At 33.8% G+C, this 23,429-nt stretch overlaps 1 protein-coding gene and 1 long non-coding RNA gene across 3 annotated transcripts in view; both read left to right on the top strand.

The window, feature by feature from the left end:
- LOC120137974 overlaps nt 1-23,249 on the top strand; it is a 24,968-nt gene extending 1,719 nt beyond the window's left edge. The window contains exons 2-3 of the long non-coding RNA XR_005517469.1: nt 7,168-7,175; nt 23,239-23,249. This is a non-coding gene — a long non-coding RNA (uncharacterized LOC120137974). The remainder of the gene's footprint in view (nt 1-7,167; nt 7,176-23,238) is intronic.
- Nucleotides 12,722-23,429, top strand: LOC120137971 (protein STICHEL-like). 2 transcript variants are annotated; one of them, XM_039153610.1, is made up of 10 exons: nt 12,722-15,066; nt 15,293-15,512; nt 16,073-16,633; nt 17,430-18,210; nt 18,882-18,963; nt 19,090-19,184; nt 21,120-21,222; nt 21,772-21,871; nt 22,725-22,808; nt 23,372-23,429. In XM_039153610.1, exons 1-7 carry the CDS (start codon nt 12,904-12,906, stop codon nt 21,208-21,210), a joined length of 3,993 nt encoding a protein of 1,330 aa, XP_039009541.1. In that variant the 5' UTR covers nt 12,722-12,903; the 3' UTR covers nt 21,211-21,222; nt 21,772-21,871; nt 22,725-22,808; nt 23,372-23,429. The 2 variants fall into 2 exon arrangements, with proteins under 2 accessions (XP_039009541.1, XP_039009542.1); XM_039153611.1 differs by lacking the exon at nt 23,372-23,429 and having other exon boundaries at nt 22,706-22,727.

Here is a 23,429-nt window from a genome sequence, read left to right as displayed (position 1 = left end):
ATTTTTTTAATCATCCTTTAAAACGCATCTTACAATTTCACACATATGATTCAGATTCAGTTGCAGACGAGCTCAGAGTGAACTAAAGTGAACTGATGCATATGCAAGGTGGGTTCCTAATTCGTGCAATCGACGTCGATTTGAGCTTTATCCTTAGCTTTGGTTGTTCTTTGAACACGCTATCTAAAGGTTGCTGCTTTTGGAGTTTAAGGGATTGATTTTGATCTTCCATTTTGTTAGCTTGGACGAAGTTTCTTTGGAACATAAACATTACGTATAATTTATGGGTTTGATATTTGTTTATATCTGTAGAATCTTCAACGAAATTAATTACACAGTTCAAAACACATTTCATGGTGAATCATTTTTAGCAGTCTTAAACAACTAATTGAATTGTTAACGTCTCTCATTTAAAATGGATACAGAACTTGAAACCAGATAAACCAATTAAAACGGCAAAACCAGGCTGCACAGGATTCAAAGGAGAATAGAGATTTCTATGAGGGCAAGGTACACGACATAAAGACTTGTACACAATTCTTGATTTGCCTGATAATTCCTGACGCGTCTAATGTGAAGGGGAATGTCTAACGTATTTAAGTTTAAAAAATGATAGAGAATGATGCAACCGAAAATATTATAAAATTATAATATTTTTAGTTTGACGTAACATAAAATGTCAATTATTTTAATATATTTTTATTGTACATCTTTCTAATGTAATTTTCTTCGTAACATTTTTATTCTATCGAAAATGTAAAAAGTTAATATTTTAGGTTGTGTTTAACTGATAATGTTATGTTTTTTATAACATTTTTTGGTGCACCTATTCTATGTTGTTTCTTAACTTTAAATTAGGCTGACATACAGCAGAACTTCCCAATGAATATGCAATGGTAGCATGAACTAAATCACTTCAATGGTTAAGATATTATTATTATCTTTTGAAGTTTCAGTTCAAGTACAATGCCTTCAAAAATATATGAATGGTCAAATATTTCAAACAGGACACAAAGTCAGTAAATGAAAGACTCATATATACTTCTCGCCTAACACTACCACAGAAACGAAAACATCCATCCTTTCATGTCTTGGGTTCCAAGAAGTTAACCATATGGGCAAATATCTTGGCGTGCCAGTTCTTCATAGTCGTATGAAAGCTGCGTATTTTGACTTCATCTTCGATAAATTCAGGGGTAAATTAAATGGTTGGGCAGCTCAAACTCTTTCGTTGGCAGGGCGTGTTACTCTGGCTAAATCGGTCTTTTCATCCATACCGACTTATTTTATGCAAGTCATGTCTTTCTAAAAAAGGGTCTGTGACGAGATAGAATCTATAACTAGGCGCTTTATTTGGGGTTCTGAACTATTCAGAAAGAAAATATCCTTAGTTAATTGACCTACGGTATGCACTCCTATTGATAGAGGAGGGTTGGGTTTATGTAACATCTCGAAATTCGGGTTAGTGACTAAAATAAGAATTTTTGGAATTTGAGGATCAATTTAAGGAAATTGAAAGTTCAAGAATTTAAATAGGATTATTTCAATATTGGATTAAATCATAATTATGGAGGGCATTATGGTAATTAGTTTAAAAAGATAGTTTCTTTCCCTTATTAAGAATGAAACACGTGGGATATGAAGAGTGATCTAGAACTCTTCTTTTCCTTCTTCATTTCTTCTTCTCGTGGGTTAAAGCTCAAACCTCAAAGGTGAGTTTTGATTTTATGATTAATTCTTGAATGTTTAAGTTGGGTTTTATTTCATGAGTGTTATATAAGCTTAAGGAAAGCTTATATAAGTTTAAAACACCAAAATGAGATAATTAGAAAAGAAATTTGATTAAGGGTTGAGAAATGAATTCTTGATATAAATATGTTTTTTAAGTTTTAAAGATGGATTTGACTTGTCAATGGGTTAATTAAGAAGTTAAAGGTGATAGAATTGAATTTAGAACACATTGAAAATTTAATGAAATTCTTTGATTCAAGAATTAAGGTGGATTATGAGAGATGGTAAAGTTTTATAGTGTTATAAGAAGGTTGATACATGTATAGATAAGTTTTAAGGCATAAGGAGGGATAATAAGTAGAATTTGAGGTCAAAGTAAGAATTTTCGGGCTCAAAATGTATTTTATGGGTTGTGTGCATCGATACATCTTCAATGTGCATCGATGCACTCTCAAATAAATAAAAATTGAGTATAGTTGGTGCATCGATGCATGAGGAGTGCATCGATGCATCCCCTTAAAATGGAAACATCGAATGTAAATTGTGTATCGATGCATTGTAGTGCATCGATGCACATGTTAAAGAATGCATCGATGCACTAAAGAATGCACCGATGCACTTCAATGGGAAATGAAATAAATCGTTATTCAGTCTATGAAATGATAGATTAAAGTATATTAATTAGATAATGATAGTATCAATGCATGATTATGTAGACATCGATCGAAAGCAAAGTTCGGATAGGTCGACAGAGTAAGATACGCAACGGAAATAAGAGTTTAAGAGGGTTCATTGAGATCAGGTGAGTACATGATAGTAAGTGTACGTTATGTTAAGGAATTAAGACTTGCGATGAGTCCAATTCCGATATTATATGATATAAGTATTAAAGCATAAACATGTAGTGATATGGTGTTAGATGTATGATATATGAGTAAATGCATATGTTTGATTGTTGAATGCATTTTTATGTGTGAACTATGTAAATGCTTGTATTATGATAATAAGTCATGTGATCATGAAATATATGATAAAACATATATATGAAAATAATATGACCCATATATGCTTCTATTAAAATGTTATATGGTAGGCTAGTATAATAAAATATATTAGATATTGATAATATGACATAAGATTATATACATATGTAATATATGTTAAAAGATAATAAATAATATGTTATATGCATATGAGAAAAAGGTATGTGATGTGATCATGTGTAAAAAGGATGGATAATGTGAATTTAATGGAAAATACTACGTGACTATGTGATCATATGAAATGTGATAAAGAGCTATGTGAAAGAACTATGTGATATGAATATGTAACACCCCCAACCCGTATCCGACCCAGATACGAGTCTGAAGTGTCACATTGACTTTTCAAACATTTATTCGTATAAAATATTGAGTAATTTAAAAACTTTTATAACATTCAACTTATTCAAAACGTTTACAAAACTATTCAGAGTTTATACAATATATTCTTTTGAATACATGCCAACTAGAACTTTATATATTAAAGTACATATTAATCACCTCTTTTCTGATCTGACATTGAGTAAGGAGAACTGACCTGTCTTACTCCACATCGCTCTTTACTCTTCTCCATACCTACGTGTAAATCACTTACACGCTAAGTCGTTGACTTAGTGAGGCATATAAAACATATAATAAAACCATAAACCATTTCATATAACATAATGCATACTTATACATATATCATTAATATACTTATCAGTACTCATATCATTATTACTAATTTATTTCTATCATATAAGCATATATTGAACCTTTCTATACTCACCATCGAGTATCCATGTTATTTCACAACAAAGCATATATATAGTATCATAACAAGTTATTTATTATCTTTAAAGCCCTTGCATTAGCCCATGTATACATTTGAGAACTTAAGGTATGTGAGTACATTGAGGTTGTGCACTAATGTTGTCACCACAGCTCGTATCAATTCCCTCATAGGGCACCGAACCTTAGTTCAGTATTCGTCCCAAAGGACCAGTCTATAGATCCCGAAGAACCTAGGTAAACAGTCCATATGTCCCGAAGAACATAGGTAAACAATCCATATGTCCCGAAGAACATAGGTAAACCCTCGACCTTTGGCATGCCAACTATACCACTAGCTCTCTTATCACATAACATGGGCATTAACATTCATAACAGTTCAATTTACTTATTCATATCCTTTCTCTTATGAACATATATCTTTTCTTTTCAGTCACGTACCAAATGTACGTGTAATCATTGATCTTATAATCACATATTCATTCTCTTCGGTCACATACCATATGTATGTGTAAACATATATCTCATAATCACACAAATCATAACATTGATCACCAATCAAATAACATTTTAGGAGTTACTTCTTACCATAGTAACTCCATCACTGGCTCATCACAAGCCAAATGTTTATTCAATAATATAAGTACAAGTTAAATTGCACTCACCTTAGCTTTGCTTTGATTCGATTATAATCCTTCAATTGATCCGGAACGGGATCACGTTCTACATCTACATCATCATACATAGATCTATATTAGTATTATAGCTAATATACTCTAATGGTTCACTCCTTAGACTAAGAAAAATGACAATTTCATCTTTCAATGAAAGTATGCATCGATGAACTACTGATGCATCGGTGCATAAAATGCATTCGATGTTGTATTATTACTGGGATGCATCGATGCACGAATTGCATTAGATGTATTTATTTTAAAATAGTGCATCGATGCACTTCCTGTGCATCGATATACCTTCAAACGATTTCTGGGTTTTAACCTTGATGCATCGATGCACTATGAATGTGCATTGATGCACTCTGCCCATAACCTCTTTTTGAACCCGAAAATCATCAACTCTTCACTCAAATGCTTCATATTTCATCCCCTTTCATATTCCTAACTTTCATATACATGTTTAAACTCATTTATAATCAATTATCTCGTCTTTAACCTTAATATCCTATCCTCTTTATTAACTTCAAGAATCATACAAGATTTTTAACATGTTTTAAATCTAATTCTAACACTCCATATTCCTTAATTAGATTGATGACAAGTCAAATTCCTCAAAATTCACTTACTAACTCTTTTCCAGAATTTCCTTAAGAAACTCATTTTCTTTAATCTTTCATAACTTCTTTATCTTTTGATTTTAGAACAACTTAAGCTTTCCATAAGCTTAAGTATTACCTAATGATCAAAACTCACTCTTAAAATTAACAAATAATCAGCTAACAAGGAATCTTACCTTTGCAAGCTTGGCTCTTTATTTCTCTCGTACATGAAGAAGAAGATTAAGAGAATATCTCTTCATCCTTATCCCCTCAACATATATATCCTTATCATATCTATTTTTAATTCCTTTATTAGTCAAATGACCATTTTGCCTCTACTTTATTTGATAATTACTAACAACTTTTAGGATTTATTTCTAGATAAATCATTGAACTAATCAATTCTTCTACTTTAATCACCAAATTTCTGGAACTTTATCATTTAGTCACTAACTCATAGTTTGGGATGTTACATAATATGTGAATGTGTAATGAGGTAAAAGATAATGCAAATGTCATGTGTTATGAGAGCTATAGGTATAGTTGGCATGCCAAGAGTCGAGGGTCTATGTGATCCTTCGGGACATCTATGTGGTCCTTCGGGTCAAATTCTACGTGCCCCTAGTGGGATTTATACGAGCTGTGGTGACAGTATAGTGCACAACCTCTATGTACTCACGTACCTTAAGTTCTCAATAGTGTGCATGGGCTTTGAAAAAAAACCATAATTTGATATAATGATATGTGTGTTTCTCGTGAAATGGTATATGTGATATGCGATATGTATAAGTGATAAGTTAGGATTATATGATAATAATGGTAACAAGTGTATATGCGTAATAGTGATATGAGATGTGATATGATTATGTATGATATGATCATAAGTAATTATTGTTGTGGTTGAAGTGATGTTATATGTTTATGTTCAATATATGCTCATATGATGGAATTGAATCAATGATAAGGAAATAAGTAAGGATAAACCGGCAAGTGATGGGTTTAATAGGTATATAAGTATAACATGTGTTATATGGAATGTTCATGCATTTGTTAGTTTACTTTATGTATTTACATGTCTCACTAAGTCTATGACTTAGCGTGTAAGTGTTTTACACGTAGGTGTGAACAGTCAGAAGATCAAGCTTCAGATCCGTAGAGCAGCATATCTCCGCACAAAGTTCAGATCAGAAATATTTTGTAAAGTATGTATTGTCATATAATTTAGTATGTTGGCATGTAACCAAGTCATGACATATATGTACGCTCTGACAGAGTCTGTTAAGGTTTTAAATATGTTTATGTAAAAGAATTACTTTATAGAATAAAAGTTTTGGAATGATGCATGGGTACCACATTTGGGGCCATTATGTGGTTATGCATGAGCTGACACACATGTGCACCCAACTCAGAAGCTGCACAATTTCATTGATGAATAAAATCATTGGGACGTGGAGGTGCTATCCCAAGTTCTTGTTCTAGCTGCTATCCCTCATGTGCTTAACATTCGGCCGCCTGAGGCTACCGATATATCCGATGCCCTGGTCTGGAAATGGGATCCTGAACATCACTTTACGATCAAATCGGCCTACGCTTTTCTCATGGAAGAGAAAGAATAATGTTTGAAAAAATATTTGGTCAATCACCGCTCCTCAACGAGTCTGCATGTTTATATGGCTTGCTTATAAAGAAAAGATCATGACAAACTATGAACGCGGAAGGCGAATGCTGACAAATGACTGCTCCTATGCGATTTGTGGCGCAGCCATGGAATCTGTAATTCATGTGTTGCGTGATTACCCACCCAACTGAAACCTGTGGTTGCGTGTTATTCCACATTCCTCATATGCTAGCTTCTTCGAGATTGATCTTCAATCATGGATCACACAAAATATTCAGAAGCAACAACCTGTAAATGATAGCAATCCTCCTTGGTCTTCATTTTTTCTGCTCTTATTTGGCACATCTAGAAAAAATGAATGACTATGTTTTTAAGGGTGCCACTTACAAAACAGATTCTACATAGCTATAACTGGGCAAAATGCTATGCAAATAGCTCCAAAGTCCATGTCATATATCTGGTACAACATGTGACAAATCCAACGTGGTCTTCACCACCCCGAGGATGGATGTGCTTGAACACGGATGGTGCAGTGACGACACTTGATGAGCGAGACTCAATTGGTGGTGTTATTCGTAACTCTAACGGAGAATGGATTGCAGGTTTCACAAAGAATGTAGGCACAACATCGATACTTCACGACGAACTTTGGAGCATTTATGAAGGTCTACTCATTGCAATAAACTTGGGCATTCACAGGCTATGGATCCAGTCTGACTGCAGCAGAGCAGTCAAATTGGTAAGAGAAAGTAGATCAATCGATAGCCATATTTTGTTGCTTCGCGCAATTCTGAAACTTTGACAGTCGGGATGCTGGGTGACAAAAATCCAATAGATTAGCAGGAATGGAAACAATATTGTCGATAGGATGGCAAAGCTAGCTTCACGACAACACTACAACTTGGTTCATTTTGATTCCCCCTGGATGAGCTAGCAGACCTCCTAGCTTTAGACGATGTTGTTGCGCAGCAAACTGATAAGAGTATACGCGCATATCCTACTGTTTTAGGCTTATTTCAATTAAAAAAAAAGGTAGGCAGTGGTAGATAATTATGTTAAGTGGAGGGATCTGGTTCAATGCCATAATCTGTTATGGGTCGGTGCTCAAGAACTTCGCCATGTTTTGGCACATATTCAGGGATTTCAACCTCTCCCTTCTTTATTTCTTCTCGTTGGTATGACCTTTAACATCACCAAGTAGGATGCTTAATCTACCAATTGGTGTTTAAGAGGATGAGAACAAAATAGCGCTGAAGAAACTTTGTTCTCCGATTAAAAGTAACTTATTTTTCTAAGGCTTAATACTAAATAAGTGTCCAAACTATACCGCTTTTCCTAAATAGGTACTTAAACTATTTTTTAACTCATCTAGATACCTAATGTTACAAACGTTACTCATTTAGGTGCTTGGGCCGTCAATAGCGTTAATCTTCCACGTTAAGTGACAAATGTCACAAACTGGTGATTTTAAAATTTATTTTAAAAAATATTGAAAATATTATGAAGAAAAATAAACACTAATTTTTCTTATATTATAAAACAACCCAAAATCCCAAATCATAACCTTAATCCACCGTCGCCGCCCTTTCCGGTCACGACCACGACCACCGACATAGTCCCTATTATCCTCCTACTCATACGTCGTCCTAGTTCTCGTCAACTGGCTGTCGGAATAGTGTGAAATTACGATTTTCTTCTTAAGGTTCGCAGGGTATAAAATGTTGATTCGTCGTCGATCGGTCATGATTTCATGGGGGTTTTTGTCGTCGGGGGATAAGAGTCCGGGTGGAGCTTTGTCGACAGCAAAAGCTGGCGGTCGGCTTGGGTTTAGGGGTTGAAATGAAGGTTTTCAAAGTTTTGAATTTATTTCAAGATTTGTGTTTTCTTATATATATATATATAAAATTTTATTTTATTTTTTTAAATTACTAGGTTGTAACTAGGGGTGTTCAAATCTGGGTACTCGATTTTCATGTAGCCAAATTTTGCGGGTATCTGTAATTCGGGTAATCGGGTACCCAATTCTTTTTTTATTTTACCAACAATCTAAAAACAACATGTAAGTATATATTTTTTTATTAATTTAGTCATTTTTTTATAATTTTTCATAATTACTTTTAATTTTATGAATCATATTCTAATTAATGATAATTAGTTGTGTCTAATTTTCATTACTTCTTTATCTCATGTGAAAAAGACTTGATCAATAGAGTATGATGTTGATACTTTGATGGTGTTTTTGAATGTTTTCAAAGTTTAGAGAATGATTTAAAATCTAGACCGTATCATAAGGATGTATGAGGTAATTAACCCTATACCATATCATAAGGATGTATGAGTTATAAAAAAAGTAAATGGGTACCTGAAAAAAATCTAATTTTGTTATCCGAGCTCAACCCAATGTAATTTTTTTAGATAAATACCCAGTTTTTTTAGTTATGGTCATCGGGTCATCGTGTTGGGTAAACTGGGTCGAGTATTTTTTAACACCCCTAGTTGTGACACGTGACACTTAACAGATGAATTAACACCGTTGATGTACCGGATACCTAAACGGGTAATGTTGATAACGTTAGTCATTGAGATGAGTAAAAAATAGTTTAGGTGCCTATTTGGAAAAAGATGTATAATTTTAACACTTATTTTGGTATTAAGCATTTTTTAACGATAACAATTGGGTTTCATTAATAAAAAATAATGAAACAAATAAGATTTACAATAACATAAACATAGAGAGAAAATTGATGACAATAGTCACCAAAATTTTTATCCAAAAACACAAATATTAAACATAAAAGATAAGAAGAAAAACAAAATATTCTCTCTTAAAAATGAAGACCAACATCAAAAGAACTCAATAACATTTATAATAACTCATTATCTTTATATAACGAGATACTTTAATCAGAAAATAAAATCGAGCAAGAGGCAAAAACAAGCCTTGAATGAAGCCCAGGTGTATAAAGTAAATGACTTACATCCTATCCTAGATCTCACGAGGAAGTTCTTCATAAATCCACTTTAAGATGGTAGCACGAGTTGTACGGATGGACTTAATATTTTATATTAGAAGAGAGTGATTTTTTTTAAATTTTTAGAAGTAAGAAAATAAATTATTATTATTTTTAAATATATGATAATTCAAAATTTTTAAGAATCGATAAAATATTGTAGAATGAGAGTGATTATATTTGTAATAATTTATATGCAACATGCACGTATCACATAGAAAATTACAAACATTGTAAAGCAAGCAACAAGATGGCTATTTTCATAAAAGAGTATAAGATCTTAAATAGACCAGACGTCGGCGTAAGTTACTTTTCTTAAGACATTGATCATGGATATAGACATAGATGAAACTAAGAATTTATTATAACAAGGTTAAAATATTTTTTTTATTTTTTATAATTATAGTTTTTAATTGATGGTTGGTAGTTTTCTTTTCAAAAAATATATATATATATATATATATATATTTAATATTAATTAATACTTAAAAAATAATTAATGGGTCTTCACCCCTATGAAATTACTCATCTGCATAGGGGTGGGAAATGGGTATTTGACTTAATCTATGGTTTCGATCTGATTTTATAAGATTGTTTTGTTTTATTATTGTTGAAATTTTGTATTTGAGTCGGAGATTTTAAAAAAAGATAAGGCCGAATTGAATTTGAATTTAGGATGAAAAAGCTTATTGAGACTCGACAAAATAGTATAACTATTTTTATATAATTAAAGATAATTACAATTATATTTCTTAAAAATTTTCAATTAGGTCTCTATTTCACCTAACGAAGATAGTATTTTTAAAATTATATATTTTTGTCGAATTAGTTCCAGTGCGGGTTTTTATCCCACAAAATGAATCAATTTGAGTACAAGTTATTACACTCCACTCATTATTCCAGTAGTAATTACAATAAATCATTATTCTCTTCTCAAAAGATATGTTTAATAAGATGTACAATACTATCGTTTATAAACTCTGCGAATTAGTCACTGAACTTTTGAATTAGTCATTTTTTGATCACTTTAAATTATTTTATTATTATTTCATATGATGTGGTAATTTTTTTATTTAATGTAATATAATTTAAAATATAAAATAAAAATAGAATATGACCAAACATAACCGTCGACCGTCGTAGATGATGATCGTTCGAATCTCAAATTTCATATGTCACTTCACCTCGACACCGTGAGTCTAAACTAAATTAATATTCAAACATCTAAAATTTATTCTTTTAGATTTGATTTATTTAAAACCCTACTAAAACGTATTGCTTATCAACTTATTGCCACCATTTTATATAGGTCGACAATAGGCACTGTTATTGGATTAAGCTTGGGATCGGATCATGTAATACTTATCTAATTGGAGGACCAAATTAAATTAATATTAAGATTTGGAAAAGTTTAAGACATGGTTTGGATATGGTCCAAACATGTCTTAATCTTTGAGGATAAGTTCGGACATGATCCAATCATGTCTGAATAAGACACTTGAGATAAAGCTGTTGTCATTTTCAAGATTAGATTATAACCACTTTCTAAAGATCTGGAAAGGAAGGTGCGATCGATTGTAATTAAATTATTTCTGTAATTTATATTTCCGCGTATTTACTTTTGCCTGCAAAATTATAAATGATAAAATATAGAAAATAAAAAAAAAATTATTATAATCCTATTAATTTATTGTTTTAGAAATAATTTTGTTCGGAGTGGTATTAGAGATCGATGTTGCACCCGAGGTTAATATAGTTTAAGGGGAGAAAAATATGATTCTATATGGAAAAAAAATCAATTTTTAAGTTATAATTTATTTATTTGAGTAAATTTTCGAATTCAAATTGTGTACGAAATGTGTAAATATTAAAAACTAAACGTGCAATTATATTAATTTTTTAATAATCACGTCAGTTCCTCCGTTGAATGTTAACGGTCAATGACTTGATTGACCATACTTAATAGTTAAGTAATTTAATTGACAAAATTAAAAGATTAATAATTAAAATAAAAAAATGAATGATAATTAAGCAGTCACAGGTTTAATTTACCTCAATAAGAACGAGCGCTATGGAATCAACATGTGTCTTGACCTACTAAAATGGTAAAATTGTGCAAAAAATATTATTTAAAATTAAAGAAGAACATAAGTTAGTGTATGATAAAATTATATTATAACTCCTTAAAATGATAATTATTTTATTGCAATTTGAGTCCCGTGAAATTTATGATTCAATTTTAGCCCGAGAGAAAGAGTTGAACTATAGGCTGAAAACACATATTTCAAAATTCAAATAGACTTTGAAAGCTTAAATTATAACAGAGGGATTATATTTGTAAAAAGTGCATAATACTAGAGCCTTATATAAAATTTGACCAAACTAAAAGCAAGATAATCAGTCATTTCATAGAAAGAGCAAAAAGACGAGCAAAATAAAATTTAAAAGGGGGCGCCAACAGAAAGGCGACAAAAAACCCTGGAAACTGGAAAGTGCTTAGAAAATAGTAATAAAAGAGAAAATAACATAAAAAGATAAACAACACTGATGTCACTAAATATTTATGATACTTTCACTTTGACTATCAAACTTGTAAAAAATATATGACAGTCACTAAAGTTTTAATTTTTTTATTACAGTTGTTATCATTAGTTGTCATTAGCAAAAGATGATAAAAGTCTTCTTATAAAAAAAAATTAAGATTTCAAGTTGACACCCATTGTAAAGGCCAAGTTACAGTTGTCGATTAATTCCAATTGTAGGAAGGCTCTATTAGATCAGAAGATTAATATAATTTAATTTCAAGTTGATCTAATGATTGATGATAGCCAATTACAAAGTTTTATCTTTAAATTTCAATTAGGATTTGAGGAGATTAGAAGTTTCTTTTTATGAATTTAAATCGAAAGAAAGAAAAATAAATGATGAGAAGAAGAAGAAGAAGAACTCGATTATATTTTTTATTAGAAAACTATAAAATGATAATAAAAATTACGAGGAAAGGAGGAGCAATGATTGTTAAATTTTTAAGGTTTCATGTTAACTGTTGTTAATGGTTTAATGATCTAGTGACTTTAAGTAAAAGTTTTCCAATTTGATGACCAAAATGAAATATGTTTAAAATTTGGGGACTATTTATATCGTTTACCCTAAAAGAATTCCAGTTTTCATTTTCGTTATCTTACAGAACATTATTGACAGAGCCAAAAGGAAGACAACGGTAACACTATATATCAACTACTAATAACTATTCGATCCACTTTTTTCGCATATCTCCCTTGCCTTTGTAATAATTATCTCTTTAAAAAAGATTTCCTTTTTATTAGTTATTACCCTTCAGTTTTGCATATGTATTCATGGATGCAATGAATGGGAGTGAAATGTACAATCTTTAGAGATTCTGTAGCTCTGGGGTGATTCTTCTTCAGTTGATTCGAGACCCCAGAAGCAAAAAAAATGTCGGATGTGAGAATGGCTGATCCGAGCAGGTTGCATTTGAAGAAGGAGCTGACTCAAATCCGGAAAGCTGCCCGGGTTTTGCGAGATCCAGGGACCACTTCTTCGTGGAAATCGCCGATCAATCACTCTAGATCTGTAGCAGCAGCAGGTGCAGGCTCGACTTCTACTTGTACTGCTTCGAGGAATCATTTAGGTAGTGTAAGTTTCAATACGTCAAATGGTAATGCTTATTTGGATTTGTCTTTGTTACCCTTTAGAGTTGAAAGCAACAGTCATCATGGTCGTAGTGTTGCTAATGGGAATGCCAACGTGAGTGAGAAAGATAAGAGGGGTTTCCTTTATAATTGGAGGAGTCAGAAATCTTCATCCGTGAATGTGGATGATGACGATGAGGATGGGGATGATGGGGATAAGTCTTCGTCTTGGATTCAATGTAGTGTGGATGAAAATAGCTTGAGCGACGCTAGGAAGTGTGGGGATTCGAAGTGCGATACCTGTTTAGGCGAGAGTCGATCTGCGTCGGTGGTGTTCAGGTGTAGAGATGCCAAAAGAATGTTGGGGTTCAACAAGAATAGTAAGAAGAATAGTTCTAATTTTGATGGTTTTTCTAGATATGAACCGAAAAAGAATGATGTTAATAGGTATTCGGTTTACTCGAGGAAATTACTCAAGGCTCATCCTGCATTGGCTTTAGGTTTAGGAAGGGATGAGCCTGTTGATCAATCTGATGACGCTGAAGATTATAGTAATTCCGAGGATTTCCGCAAGATTTCGGGGGCATCCCCACTGCTTCTCAAACTCAAGCGTAAGAACTGGTCACATTCGTCTTCTAGATTGTTGAGAACTGACAGAAAGGACGATTCTTCTTATTCCTATAGTACTCCTGCGCTGTCAACTAGTTCTTATAAGAAGTATTTCAACTGCAATCCAAGCGTTGTTGGCTCATGGGATGCGACCACAACTTCATTGAATGATGAGTATGACGAGGTGGATGACCCTTTGGATTTGCCAGGTCAGCAAGGATGTGGGATTCCTTGCTATTGGCCAAAGAGGACCCCAAAGCATAGAGGGGTTTATCGGAGTTGTTATTCTCCTTCTCTATCTGATACTTTAAGAAGGAAAGGAAGTAGCATTCTCTGCAGTGGTCAATCCATGTACCATAGACATAGACGATCATTCTCGCTTTCCAATAAGCGGAAAATTTCTTTGAGAAGTGCTCAAGGTGTTCGTCCGCTGCTTAGCAATAGTGCTGATGGAAGAGGCAAGTCATCCATTGGAACCGGATGTAGTGATGATGAGCTCTCCACAAATTTTGGAGAGCGTGATTTAGAGGCCCTCAATAGATTGGATGGAAGGAGATGGTCATCGAGCTGTAGGAGTCAAGATGGGTTAGAGATTGTAGCTCTTAATGGAGAACCAGAGGAGGAGGGTACACCAGAAAATATTAAGTGCTTAAGTCAGAAATACAAACCAATGTTCTTTGATGAACTGATTGGGCAAAATATTGTGGTACAATCCCTTATGAATGCTGTTTCGAAGGGAAGAATTGTCCCCTTTTATCTTTTCCAAGGTCCCCGAGGGACTGGAAAATCATCAGCTGCCAGAATTTTCTCTGCTGCTTTGAATTGTCAGACTACCGAAGATGCTAAGCCTTGTGGCTATTGTACAGAATGCACCGAGTTTGTTTCCGGGAAACACAAGGAGTTTTGGGAATTTGATACCACCAATAAAAGAGGAATTGATAGAGTTAGGTACCTTTTGAAAAGCCTGTCAACAGGTCTCCTATCAAGCTCATCATGTTACAAGGTTTTTGTTATTGATGAGTGTCATTTGTTGCCCTCCAAAATATGGTTGGCATTGCTAAAATTCCATGAAGATCCTCCACCACGTCTCTTGTTCATATTCATTACAACTGATCTCGACAATGTTCCACGTACTGTGCAATCACGGTGTCAGAAGTATCTCTTCAACAAAATAAAAGATGTTGATATCATGGCAAGGTTGAGGAAGATGTCTACCGATGAGAATCTTGAGCTTGAATCGGATGCATTAGATTTAATTGTATTGAATGCAGATGGTTCACTTCGAGATGCAGAAACAATGCTAGACCAGCTACGTTTGTTGGGTAAAAGAATCACTGCATCCCTTGTAAATGAACTTGTGAGTATGCTTGAAAATACTTTCTAGGAATGGTTACTTCGTTTTCAGGTTTTAGTTAGTCACTTCATGAATGTTATAAAGTTATGGTTAGTTTAATAACAAATTGGAATATATTATATCACATGTTTGACAAGTCCCGGCAATAAGAACTATTTTTTTTTTAAAATATAACATTTTTTTTGACATATTAACAGTTTGAATTGTTTACATAACTTTCTCCCTGCAGGTAGGGGTTGTTTCAGATGAGAAGTTATTGGAACTTCTGGAATTAGCAATGTCATCTGACACGACAGAAACAGTAAAAAGAGCTAGAGAATTGATGGAATCGGGGGTTGATCCGATGATTTTGATCTCTCAATTGGCCAGCCTTATTATGGACATCATTGCTGGAACATACAATATTACTGATTCTAAGTACAGCAGCTCACACTTTGGTGGAAGAGCTTGTGAGTATCATTCAATGACTTTGTTATTGTTTCTTTGGCAGCAAAGAAAGCTTCTACCAAAGAAAGCTTCTTTACAGGAAAAATGTCAAATATTTTGGCCTTTTTTTTTTCTTCTTTTAAAATCACCGTTAATGAAATAAGTAAAAATAAAATAAATTAAGAGAACTTCAATCAGGTAAGTTTTAGTTTTGCCCTTAAAAAAAGCATGCCTTGGTGCTAAGGCGCGTGCTTGATCCAATGTGCATCACTCACTCTATTATTGTTTTCGATCGCTTAGGTAAAAGTTAAAAAACTGTACCCAAAAACCTGAGTGATTGAATGCAGCAGCTATGAGAATGGCATGCTGGCTTCATGTAGCCAGTATGTGTATGTACTTCCTGGGTAATATTCAATGGTAGTGAAGATGTAAAAGAGATGATACTCTTGTATCAAGATGATGCCCCTATTGCATTTTCTTCGAGTGCTAATTTTTTTGCAATGCTTTACGTATTTATTTTTATTCTTACATTATTCTTATTATTTTGAAATATATACATGTTGATCTTTGGTGTCTGCTGCAGTGACTGAAGCAGAAGTGGAGAGATTAAAAGATGCTTTAAAGCTTCTTTCCGAAGCTGAGAAACAACTAAGGGTTTCAAGTGAACGCGCAACATGGTTTACAGCTGCTCTGTTGCAGCTTGGTTCATTGCCTTCGCCAGATCTAACTCAGTTAGGCAGCAGCCGGAGGCAGAGCTCCAAGACAACTGAGGATGAACTGCAAAGCATTTCAAGGGAAGCTATAGCTTACAAGCTGAAGTCCAGAACTCATTGTGTGCCTTGGAGATCAACTTCTGCATCCTTACACAAATCTGTGAATGGAAATTCCAATCCTCAGGGAGAATTAGTGTCAAGGATTGATGGTTATAGTTCCAATTCCAGAACTTCATACGGTCAATATATGGATGGCGGGGCATTTCCTTCTGCACATGACAATAATTTGAATGGAAGTATGATACTTGCCTGCAGAAATTCTGAAAAATTAGATGACATCTGGGCAAAATGTATTAACAAGTGTCACTCAAAGACATTGAGACAGCTGCTACATGCACATGGGAGGCTTTTGTCTCTTTCTGAAAAGGAAGGTAAGCTATAAACTTGAGATTATTTTTGTAATTTTGCATTTTACCGAATGAGACAAGTATTCTTGATAAAGTTACACCAAATCTGTGATGTCAATCTTCCTGTTGTCTGTGAAAAATGTATTTGTGAGAGAGACCATAAAGGTCTACGATGCATAAATTGTTAATGCAACACCAAAGAGATGGAAATTTCTTAACGGGATGCTCGCACATGTATAGTTTTATTCTACTGACGGCATTCCTAGAACTTGTGCTCTCATATGTTGAGATGTGAGTATATATATTTTACTGATGGTTTTACTTATTTTATCTCATGATACATTTTCATTTTGAAATACACCCTAAAAGCAATCAAGCATTGGATACGCTTCAAAGTTTAAGAAGTTTATTTGATGAATTTTCTGTACACGAGAATTAATGGTGTCTTGGGTCCAATGTTCCAAGCATTGTTGTAGCCCCACTAAAGGTTTATTGTTTTTTTGGGGTAAAATTTTCTATTTGATATACCATGCTTCAAATTTTTAAAATGGTTTTCTAAAATAACATTGTAGTCCAACTTAGAGGGATTAACTGGTAGATCACCAATGTGGTGATCTGTAACTCATGTTACACGGGCTATGAACTGTTTTATGCATCTCCTTCGGGGGGAAATCCTCGGCTTTCTAGTCTTTGAAATTTTGCTACGCCTTATAACAGATCTGAAAGTTGAATGGATATAAAATCCAACCAAGATAGTCTGTAATATGTAGAGAATTTATGTTATTCATTTATTTATTACTTTTTCTTTTTCTCCTGGCAGGTGTTCTAATTGCCTATCTCGCATTTGCGGATGGAGATATCAAGTCTAGAGCTGAGAGGTTTTTAAGCAGTATTACAAACTCTATTGAACTAGTGATGAGACGTAATGTAGAAGTTCGAATAATTCTCTTGGCTGACGTTGGGGTTTCTCTAAATCATACAAATCCAGCTGAGATGCCGGAAAGTCTGCAGCAGGTCGAAACTGCATCCGGAATGGGGAGTGATAGAAAAGCCATTCCTAAGAATGTGCTAGATGGTTTATCTAGTTTAGACTTGCATCGGGATTTGCTTAAAGCATCCAAGGGAAGTTTTAGTGATTTGGAAGGTAAACTGAGAGGAGTACAAGATTATTCTAATTATTCATCACAATCTATGGTGAGAACACCTGAGTTCCTAGCTGAAGGCAAAGATGACCTTGATAGCTCAAAGGAGAGTAGGCAAGAGATTCCAATGCAGAGAATTGAATCCATTATACGTGAGCAAAGGTTAGAAACCGCCTGGTTACAAGCTGCTGAAAAAGGCACTCCTGGATCATTAAGTCAGTTGAAGCCCGAAAAGAATCAGGTTCTGCCTCAAGAGGTGTATCGTCAAAGTAATTTGGGATCAGTGAATTCGTTGGCATTCTCGTCTCAGCAACGGGATGAGGAACTAAACCGGGAGCTTAAAAATTTGAAAACAAATGTCGGACAAGAGTTTCAGAAGGACCAGATAGGTAGAAGGGATGATTATTATCCCAAGTCTCCCAGCTTGCTGCACAATAGCAACTTAAGCAAAGAGAACCTGTGAGTTTGTCTGATACCATTACTGGTTTTGCCTATTATTTTCACCCTTTAGCAAATCCTTCTCGTCAAGTATTAAACGTTGATTCAAAGACTTCTGTTTAGTTAGATTGATGCAATGACTTTTTTTTTTTTAAAAATGAAAAAGAAAAGGGCCATAATCATAGCTAGAAGCCAATACTATTTAGTGTCCTTTGGTAAAATAATTTACAAGGTTTTGACTTCTCTTAAAACCAGAATCATGTCTAACAGTTGCTGTACTTCTAACTTTTCAATTTAGTTAAATCATTTATATATGGTTTATTTTTCAACGTGTTCTGGAATTAAGTTTTTTTTTAATTCATTATTTGATATCTGGTTGAAATTGATCCAAAGGTTTGCTTTAGAAGGCAACGGATGGCCACTGTACATTTTCTTATTTGCTTAACTATCCAGGAATGATCTTGCTCCCAAGTCTTTGACTTTGTATTTAACTTGAATCATTTTTACTATTCCATAAGTGGTAGTAAGACTAAGGGATTTGTTTTTTGTTTGTTCGAACCGACCGAAGTATTTTCATCCATCAAAATGTTAGCACTGGTTGGATGGTATTTATTTTCTTCTCTGAGTAAAGAAATAGACTACGATTTGTTCTCGTGATGTATGCATCGTGCTCATTCATGGTTTTTTCTTAGTGGATATGAATCAGGGTCAGGAGCCAGAGGATGCAGTGGGATTTTCTGTTGGAACACCTCAAAGCCTCCTAAAAGGGCGAAGGTAGGCCGTTGCAGCGACCTCCCCCCCCACACACCACACTCACGCTTTTCTTTCTCTCAACATATAAAACCTGCAAGATTGATTTCGAGACTATGCGAAAAGACGTTTCATTTTTTCTTTTAACAGGTAAAGGGAACACCTGTTCGATCTAGCAGAACAAGACAATTTTCATTGTTTGGCGAGTGCGGGAAATCAAAGAAAATACAAAACAAAAGTAGAAGGTAATTTAGAATGCTCAATCTATTGCCTTTCTTGATGCCATTTGTTTCTTTAGATATAAATATACACAATTTATATGTATTTGCTTTTCCTGTCAAGCCATGTGAGCTCCATGATAGGCAAGTCATTGTAAAGTTCCTGCTGGAATTTGGCAATTGTTTTTTTTAGGTTTGATCATTTTTTTTTATGTGCGAATAAGATATTAGAAGGGAACTGTAAAAGCTTCGAAAATACATAGCATTATGACTGGCCCCAGACCTGAAACGGTCTTTTATCTGTTGAAACAACATTGAGACATGCTGTAAAATGACTTTTTTAAATTATTCCAACAGGTTATAATATACGATTGTCAAATTCGCAGGCACTAGACTCTGGTAGTATAAATTTTGATTCTCGGTTTATAATATACGATTGTCAAATTCGATAGAAAAAAGTTTGGGAAAAAAGGGTTTATAAATGAAGCTAGTTGATGGCTGAACCAGTTCTTCATCTGTAAGGTGAGTAAGATGCAAAGTAAGATGCAACATAAAGTGATAGGAAAAGTGACCATAAGAAATTATTATTTGCTAACCAGTTTTTCAAGGGATGAACATCTTCCTGCTTTTGGGAGAACTTCCAATGTGTTGCAGCTATCAAGTGGTCGATTTCGTAGACAGGGAAATCCTTCTAGATGGGCACTGATACAGAAATAACCCTTCGAGACAAGTGGAGGTTGACGGTCCATCTCCAATCTTGCTTCATTGTGTACAACTGGGCTGGAAATATGAAGCTTTCCAGGAGAAGAGCATTGTCCCATTAGTGGAACACTTTTCAACAAGGGACATTCAAATATATCAAACTCTTCTAAGAAGGAAACATGCGTTGTACTTGTTGTCGCCATTGCTGCACATTCTAGCTCCTTGATCCGATGTCCTATTACTGGTTGTGGACTCAGATTGCGCTCTGATGGAAGTTTTCGAGATGTCGAATTACCTTGAGTGCAACTTGTTCCTGCTATAACTTCAGCTATTAATGGACCAACATTCATCGTCTTCTAGTAGTTGTCGAACTTAGGACCTTCAAAAATAGATTAAATATTTTTAGATGACGCGTTCAATTTTTTGGAACTTAAAAAGTCTGTAGGGTTAACGATACCTTAACGAGAATGGATTAAAATGAAATGATATGATATTGATTGTTTAAGGAGTGATGGAAAATATTTTAAATTTTAAGAACAAAATTAGAATGTGATCATAGTTTGGGGACTATATCTGCAATTAACTCTATTTTATTTTATTTTTGAGATGAAAAAAAACACAATCCCTAACCTGCAGCTTTCTCTTCTCTTTCTACTCGCAACTTATCTACCTCTTCTTCATTGCTCACACTTCACTTGCTTCTCCGTGTTCTCTATATCTCATTTTTCAACTTCTCTAGAGGCCAGGTACTCTTTCTTCGTTGTTCTATATTGATTTTTTTTTCATTTTCAGCTGCCTTTTAGAATTAATTTGTTTACTTCTTTGTATTATTTGGTTTTATATTTCATATTTCTGATACGCTTCCGTCTCTGGTTTTCATTTTTTCGTTTTATGAATTTTTTTTTTTCAAATTAAATAGGGAATTAGATCGGATTTGAACCCACTAGTTATACTTCCAGTCAGGTTAATTTAGCCCCCCCCCCCTTTTTTTGGTTCTTTCTGTCTTATTTCTTTGCTTTGCCGGAGGTATTCACGGAAGTTGCTCTCAATCTGGCGTTGTGCAACCTACTACTCTACCTCCCCTTAACCCCATTACATATGGGAATAGTGTTTTGTTGTTATTGTTGTTGTCTTATTTGTTTGCTTTCTCTCAATGTTTTATGGCAATCTATGCTTTTATAACACTGATTATAAAATTTATTTTCTCAGGAAGTAATTATTTGCATTTTTTGGAGAATAATTTGTTTATTGGTTGTTAAGGTTGCGAGGAGGAAATGGATGCCCAAGGGAGGAACAAGGCGGTGTTTCGCGCCAAATTGAATGCACAAAAGAAGGAAAAGCGCATGGATAATCCCCTTATCAAGTAAATTTATCCCTTCACTACCATATACTATAGCCATGAAATGAATGTATTATTGTTCTAGCAATGTATATATATTTTTTAATTGTTTGAAGTGTCTTGGGCTAGCTTTTTAGTGTCTGTTTTCCAAAGGATTGGTCTGAAATACAGCCTTTTGGAACTTGGAGGGATTTTGTGTGGGGAATTTTTTTTTCATGCTTGCATTGGAATTTGTCTTGCTTTTCATAATGTTTATTTGATTCTTAGTGTTATGGTTATTATCATGTTTATTTTCTAGAATTCAATAATTTTTCTTGAGGATATTGCTTCTATGTTTTTGGAGCTTTGAGTAAATCCTATACTTTCATTAAGTGTAGTGCACCACGTGAATGGATGAAAATATGACGTGCATTGGTATTTCTTTTGATTTAATTTCTTTCGATATGCCTCATTGCTCTATGTATATAGGGTTCATGTCAGTTTTGGTTTTCATCTTCTAAAAGTTTATTGCTATATCTAGTTATAACTTATTTTCCTAAAGTAATTTCTCTTTAATTTCTTTTGCACATGAAGGTACAATGAATCTGACCAACCTGTCTGCCGGGTCTGTGATGTTGTTTTGAAATCTGTATCCCATTGGGATGCACACCAAGCTTCTCGTAAACATCATGAGGTAATCTCTCCCCTTGTGTATGACACTCAGAATCCTGACATGTGTAATGATGTTGAGTGCCTTTGAGAGCAGTCTTTAGGTAATTGATTAAGTCTCGGAGACAATTAACCATAAGTCTTGTTTATAGGGGTTGTAAAAATGGTTCAACATAACAAAGGTTGTTGATATTACTTCTTTTTTGTTAATTTGAAATATATATGCCATGTTCTTTTTAAATAATCTTTGAAGTTTAAGGAATTACTTTTGTTGGATTAGCTGATATCTGATCTATGTTGCCAAAATATTGGTGCACTTTGGCAAGGTTGAGGAAAAGTTCAAGTACATTAAAGCTAGAACATGCACTGTTTTTTTTATCTTCCTATCGCACACGTGTTCTCTAGTTATAATTAACTATAACTTTATCCTTTTATTTTCTAAATAGGATAGAACCTTATCTAGGAGTAATTGTGGTTATATTTAAACTCTTCTACTCAGTCTATTTAAATGAGGCTTGTACTTCCCTTCTAATTAATCAAGAAATTCAGAGTATCACTTTGATCTCTGTTCCTAAATCCTTACTTTCTACAATTTCTATCCAATTTTTAATCTACAATAACTTTTTCTCTCTCTTTTGTTTCTGTATTTATCCAATTTTTGGCGATGGCATTTAGCTTCAAATACTGCAGTTGTGTTATTTTGTTATAGCTATTTTAATTCATTTTTGCTGGGTTTTAGTCCTAGGGTCTGTATTTTCATTTCTCATTGATTATTTGTTCCGTGATTTCTTTGCTGCCATACTTATACTTTTATCCATCTTATTTGAATATACTTATCAGAGGCTTTATCTTGGAGCAGGCAATTAATACCTTGAAAGCTAAGCGTACTCAGGCTAACAATACACAATCTGGGCTGCCTTCAGGTTTTTTTTATAATCATGGGACAGAGAAGGGAAAATCTTGTAAGAGCTATTCATTATGATTTTGCTTTGTTTTTTTACTGCATTTAGATTGATTCTCTAATGAAAATGTATGTTCGTAGCTTCTTGACTTTTGATAATAGTGTCAAGCTTTACTTTATCTTGTTATCTACAGAAAAGATATAAATACATGAGAATGAGAGAAGTAGGGGTGTAACGGGTGTTTTCTTGGGGATGTTCTAATCTGCTTAATTGTTTGTGGTGCTTGCTCTATGAAGCACGAATGTGCCATATCCTTGTTTGATATAGACATGCCTCTAATGCAGTATGCCAAAGAATAAAAAAAATCAGAATTTGTCAACACAAGGCTAATTACACTAAATTGGAACCCACTTAATTTAAGCTCCTATTTATGGTTTTAAAGTATTCTCAGAATAATTATTGTTTCTAAATTGACATGACTCAACTTTAGGCATTGGTTTTGCACTTTAGTTTCCGAAATATTTAGAAGCCATTTTTATTATTGTAATTTGTGGTAATATAATAGGTAATTGGACTTGACTTAACTAATTAACTTTTGTAACTTGACATTGCAATCTTTCCAGATCCTGATTCAAACAAAAAGCCTGGAATTTCAGCGCAAACTCGTGTAAAGGAGTCTTT

Source organism: Hibiscus syriacus, unplaced genomic scaffold (genome assembly GCF_006381635.1).
Source record: "Hibiscus syriacus cultivar Baekdansim isolate YM2019G1 unplaced genomic scaffold, ASM638163v2 tig00110676_pilon, whole genome shotgun sequence".
NCBI classification, from domain to species: domain Eukaryota; kingdom Viridiplantae; phylum Streptophyta; class Magnoliopsida; order Malvales; family Malvaceae; genus Hibiscus; species Hibiscus syriacus.
This window is presented reverse-complemented; position numbering and strand designations above follow the sequence as displayed.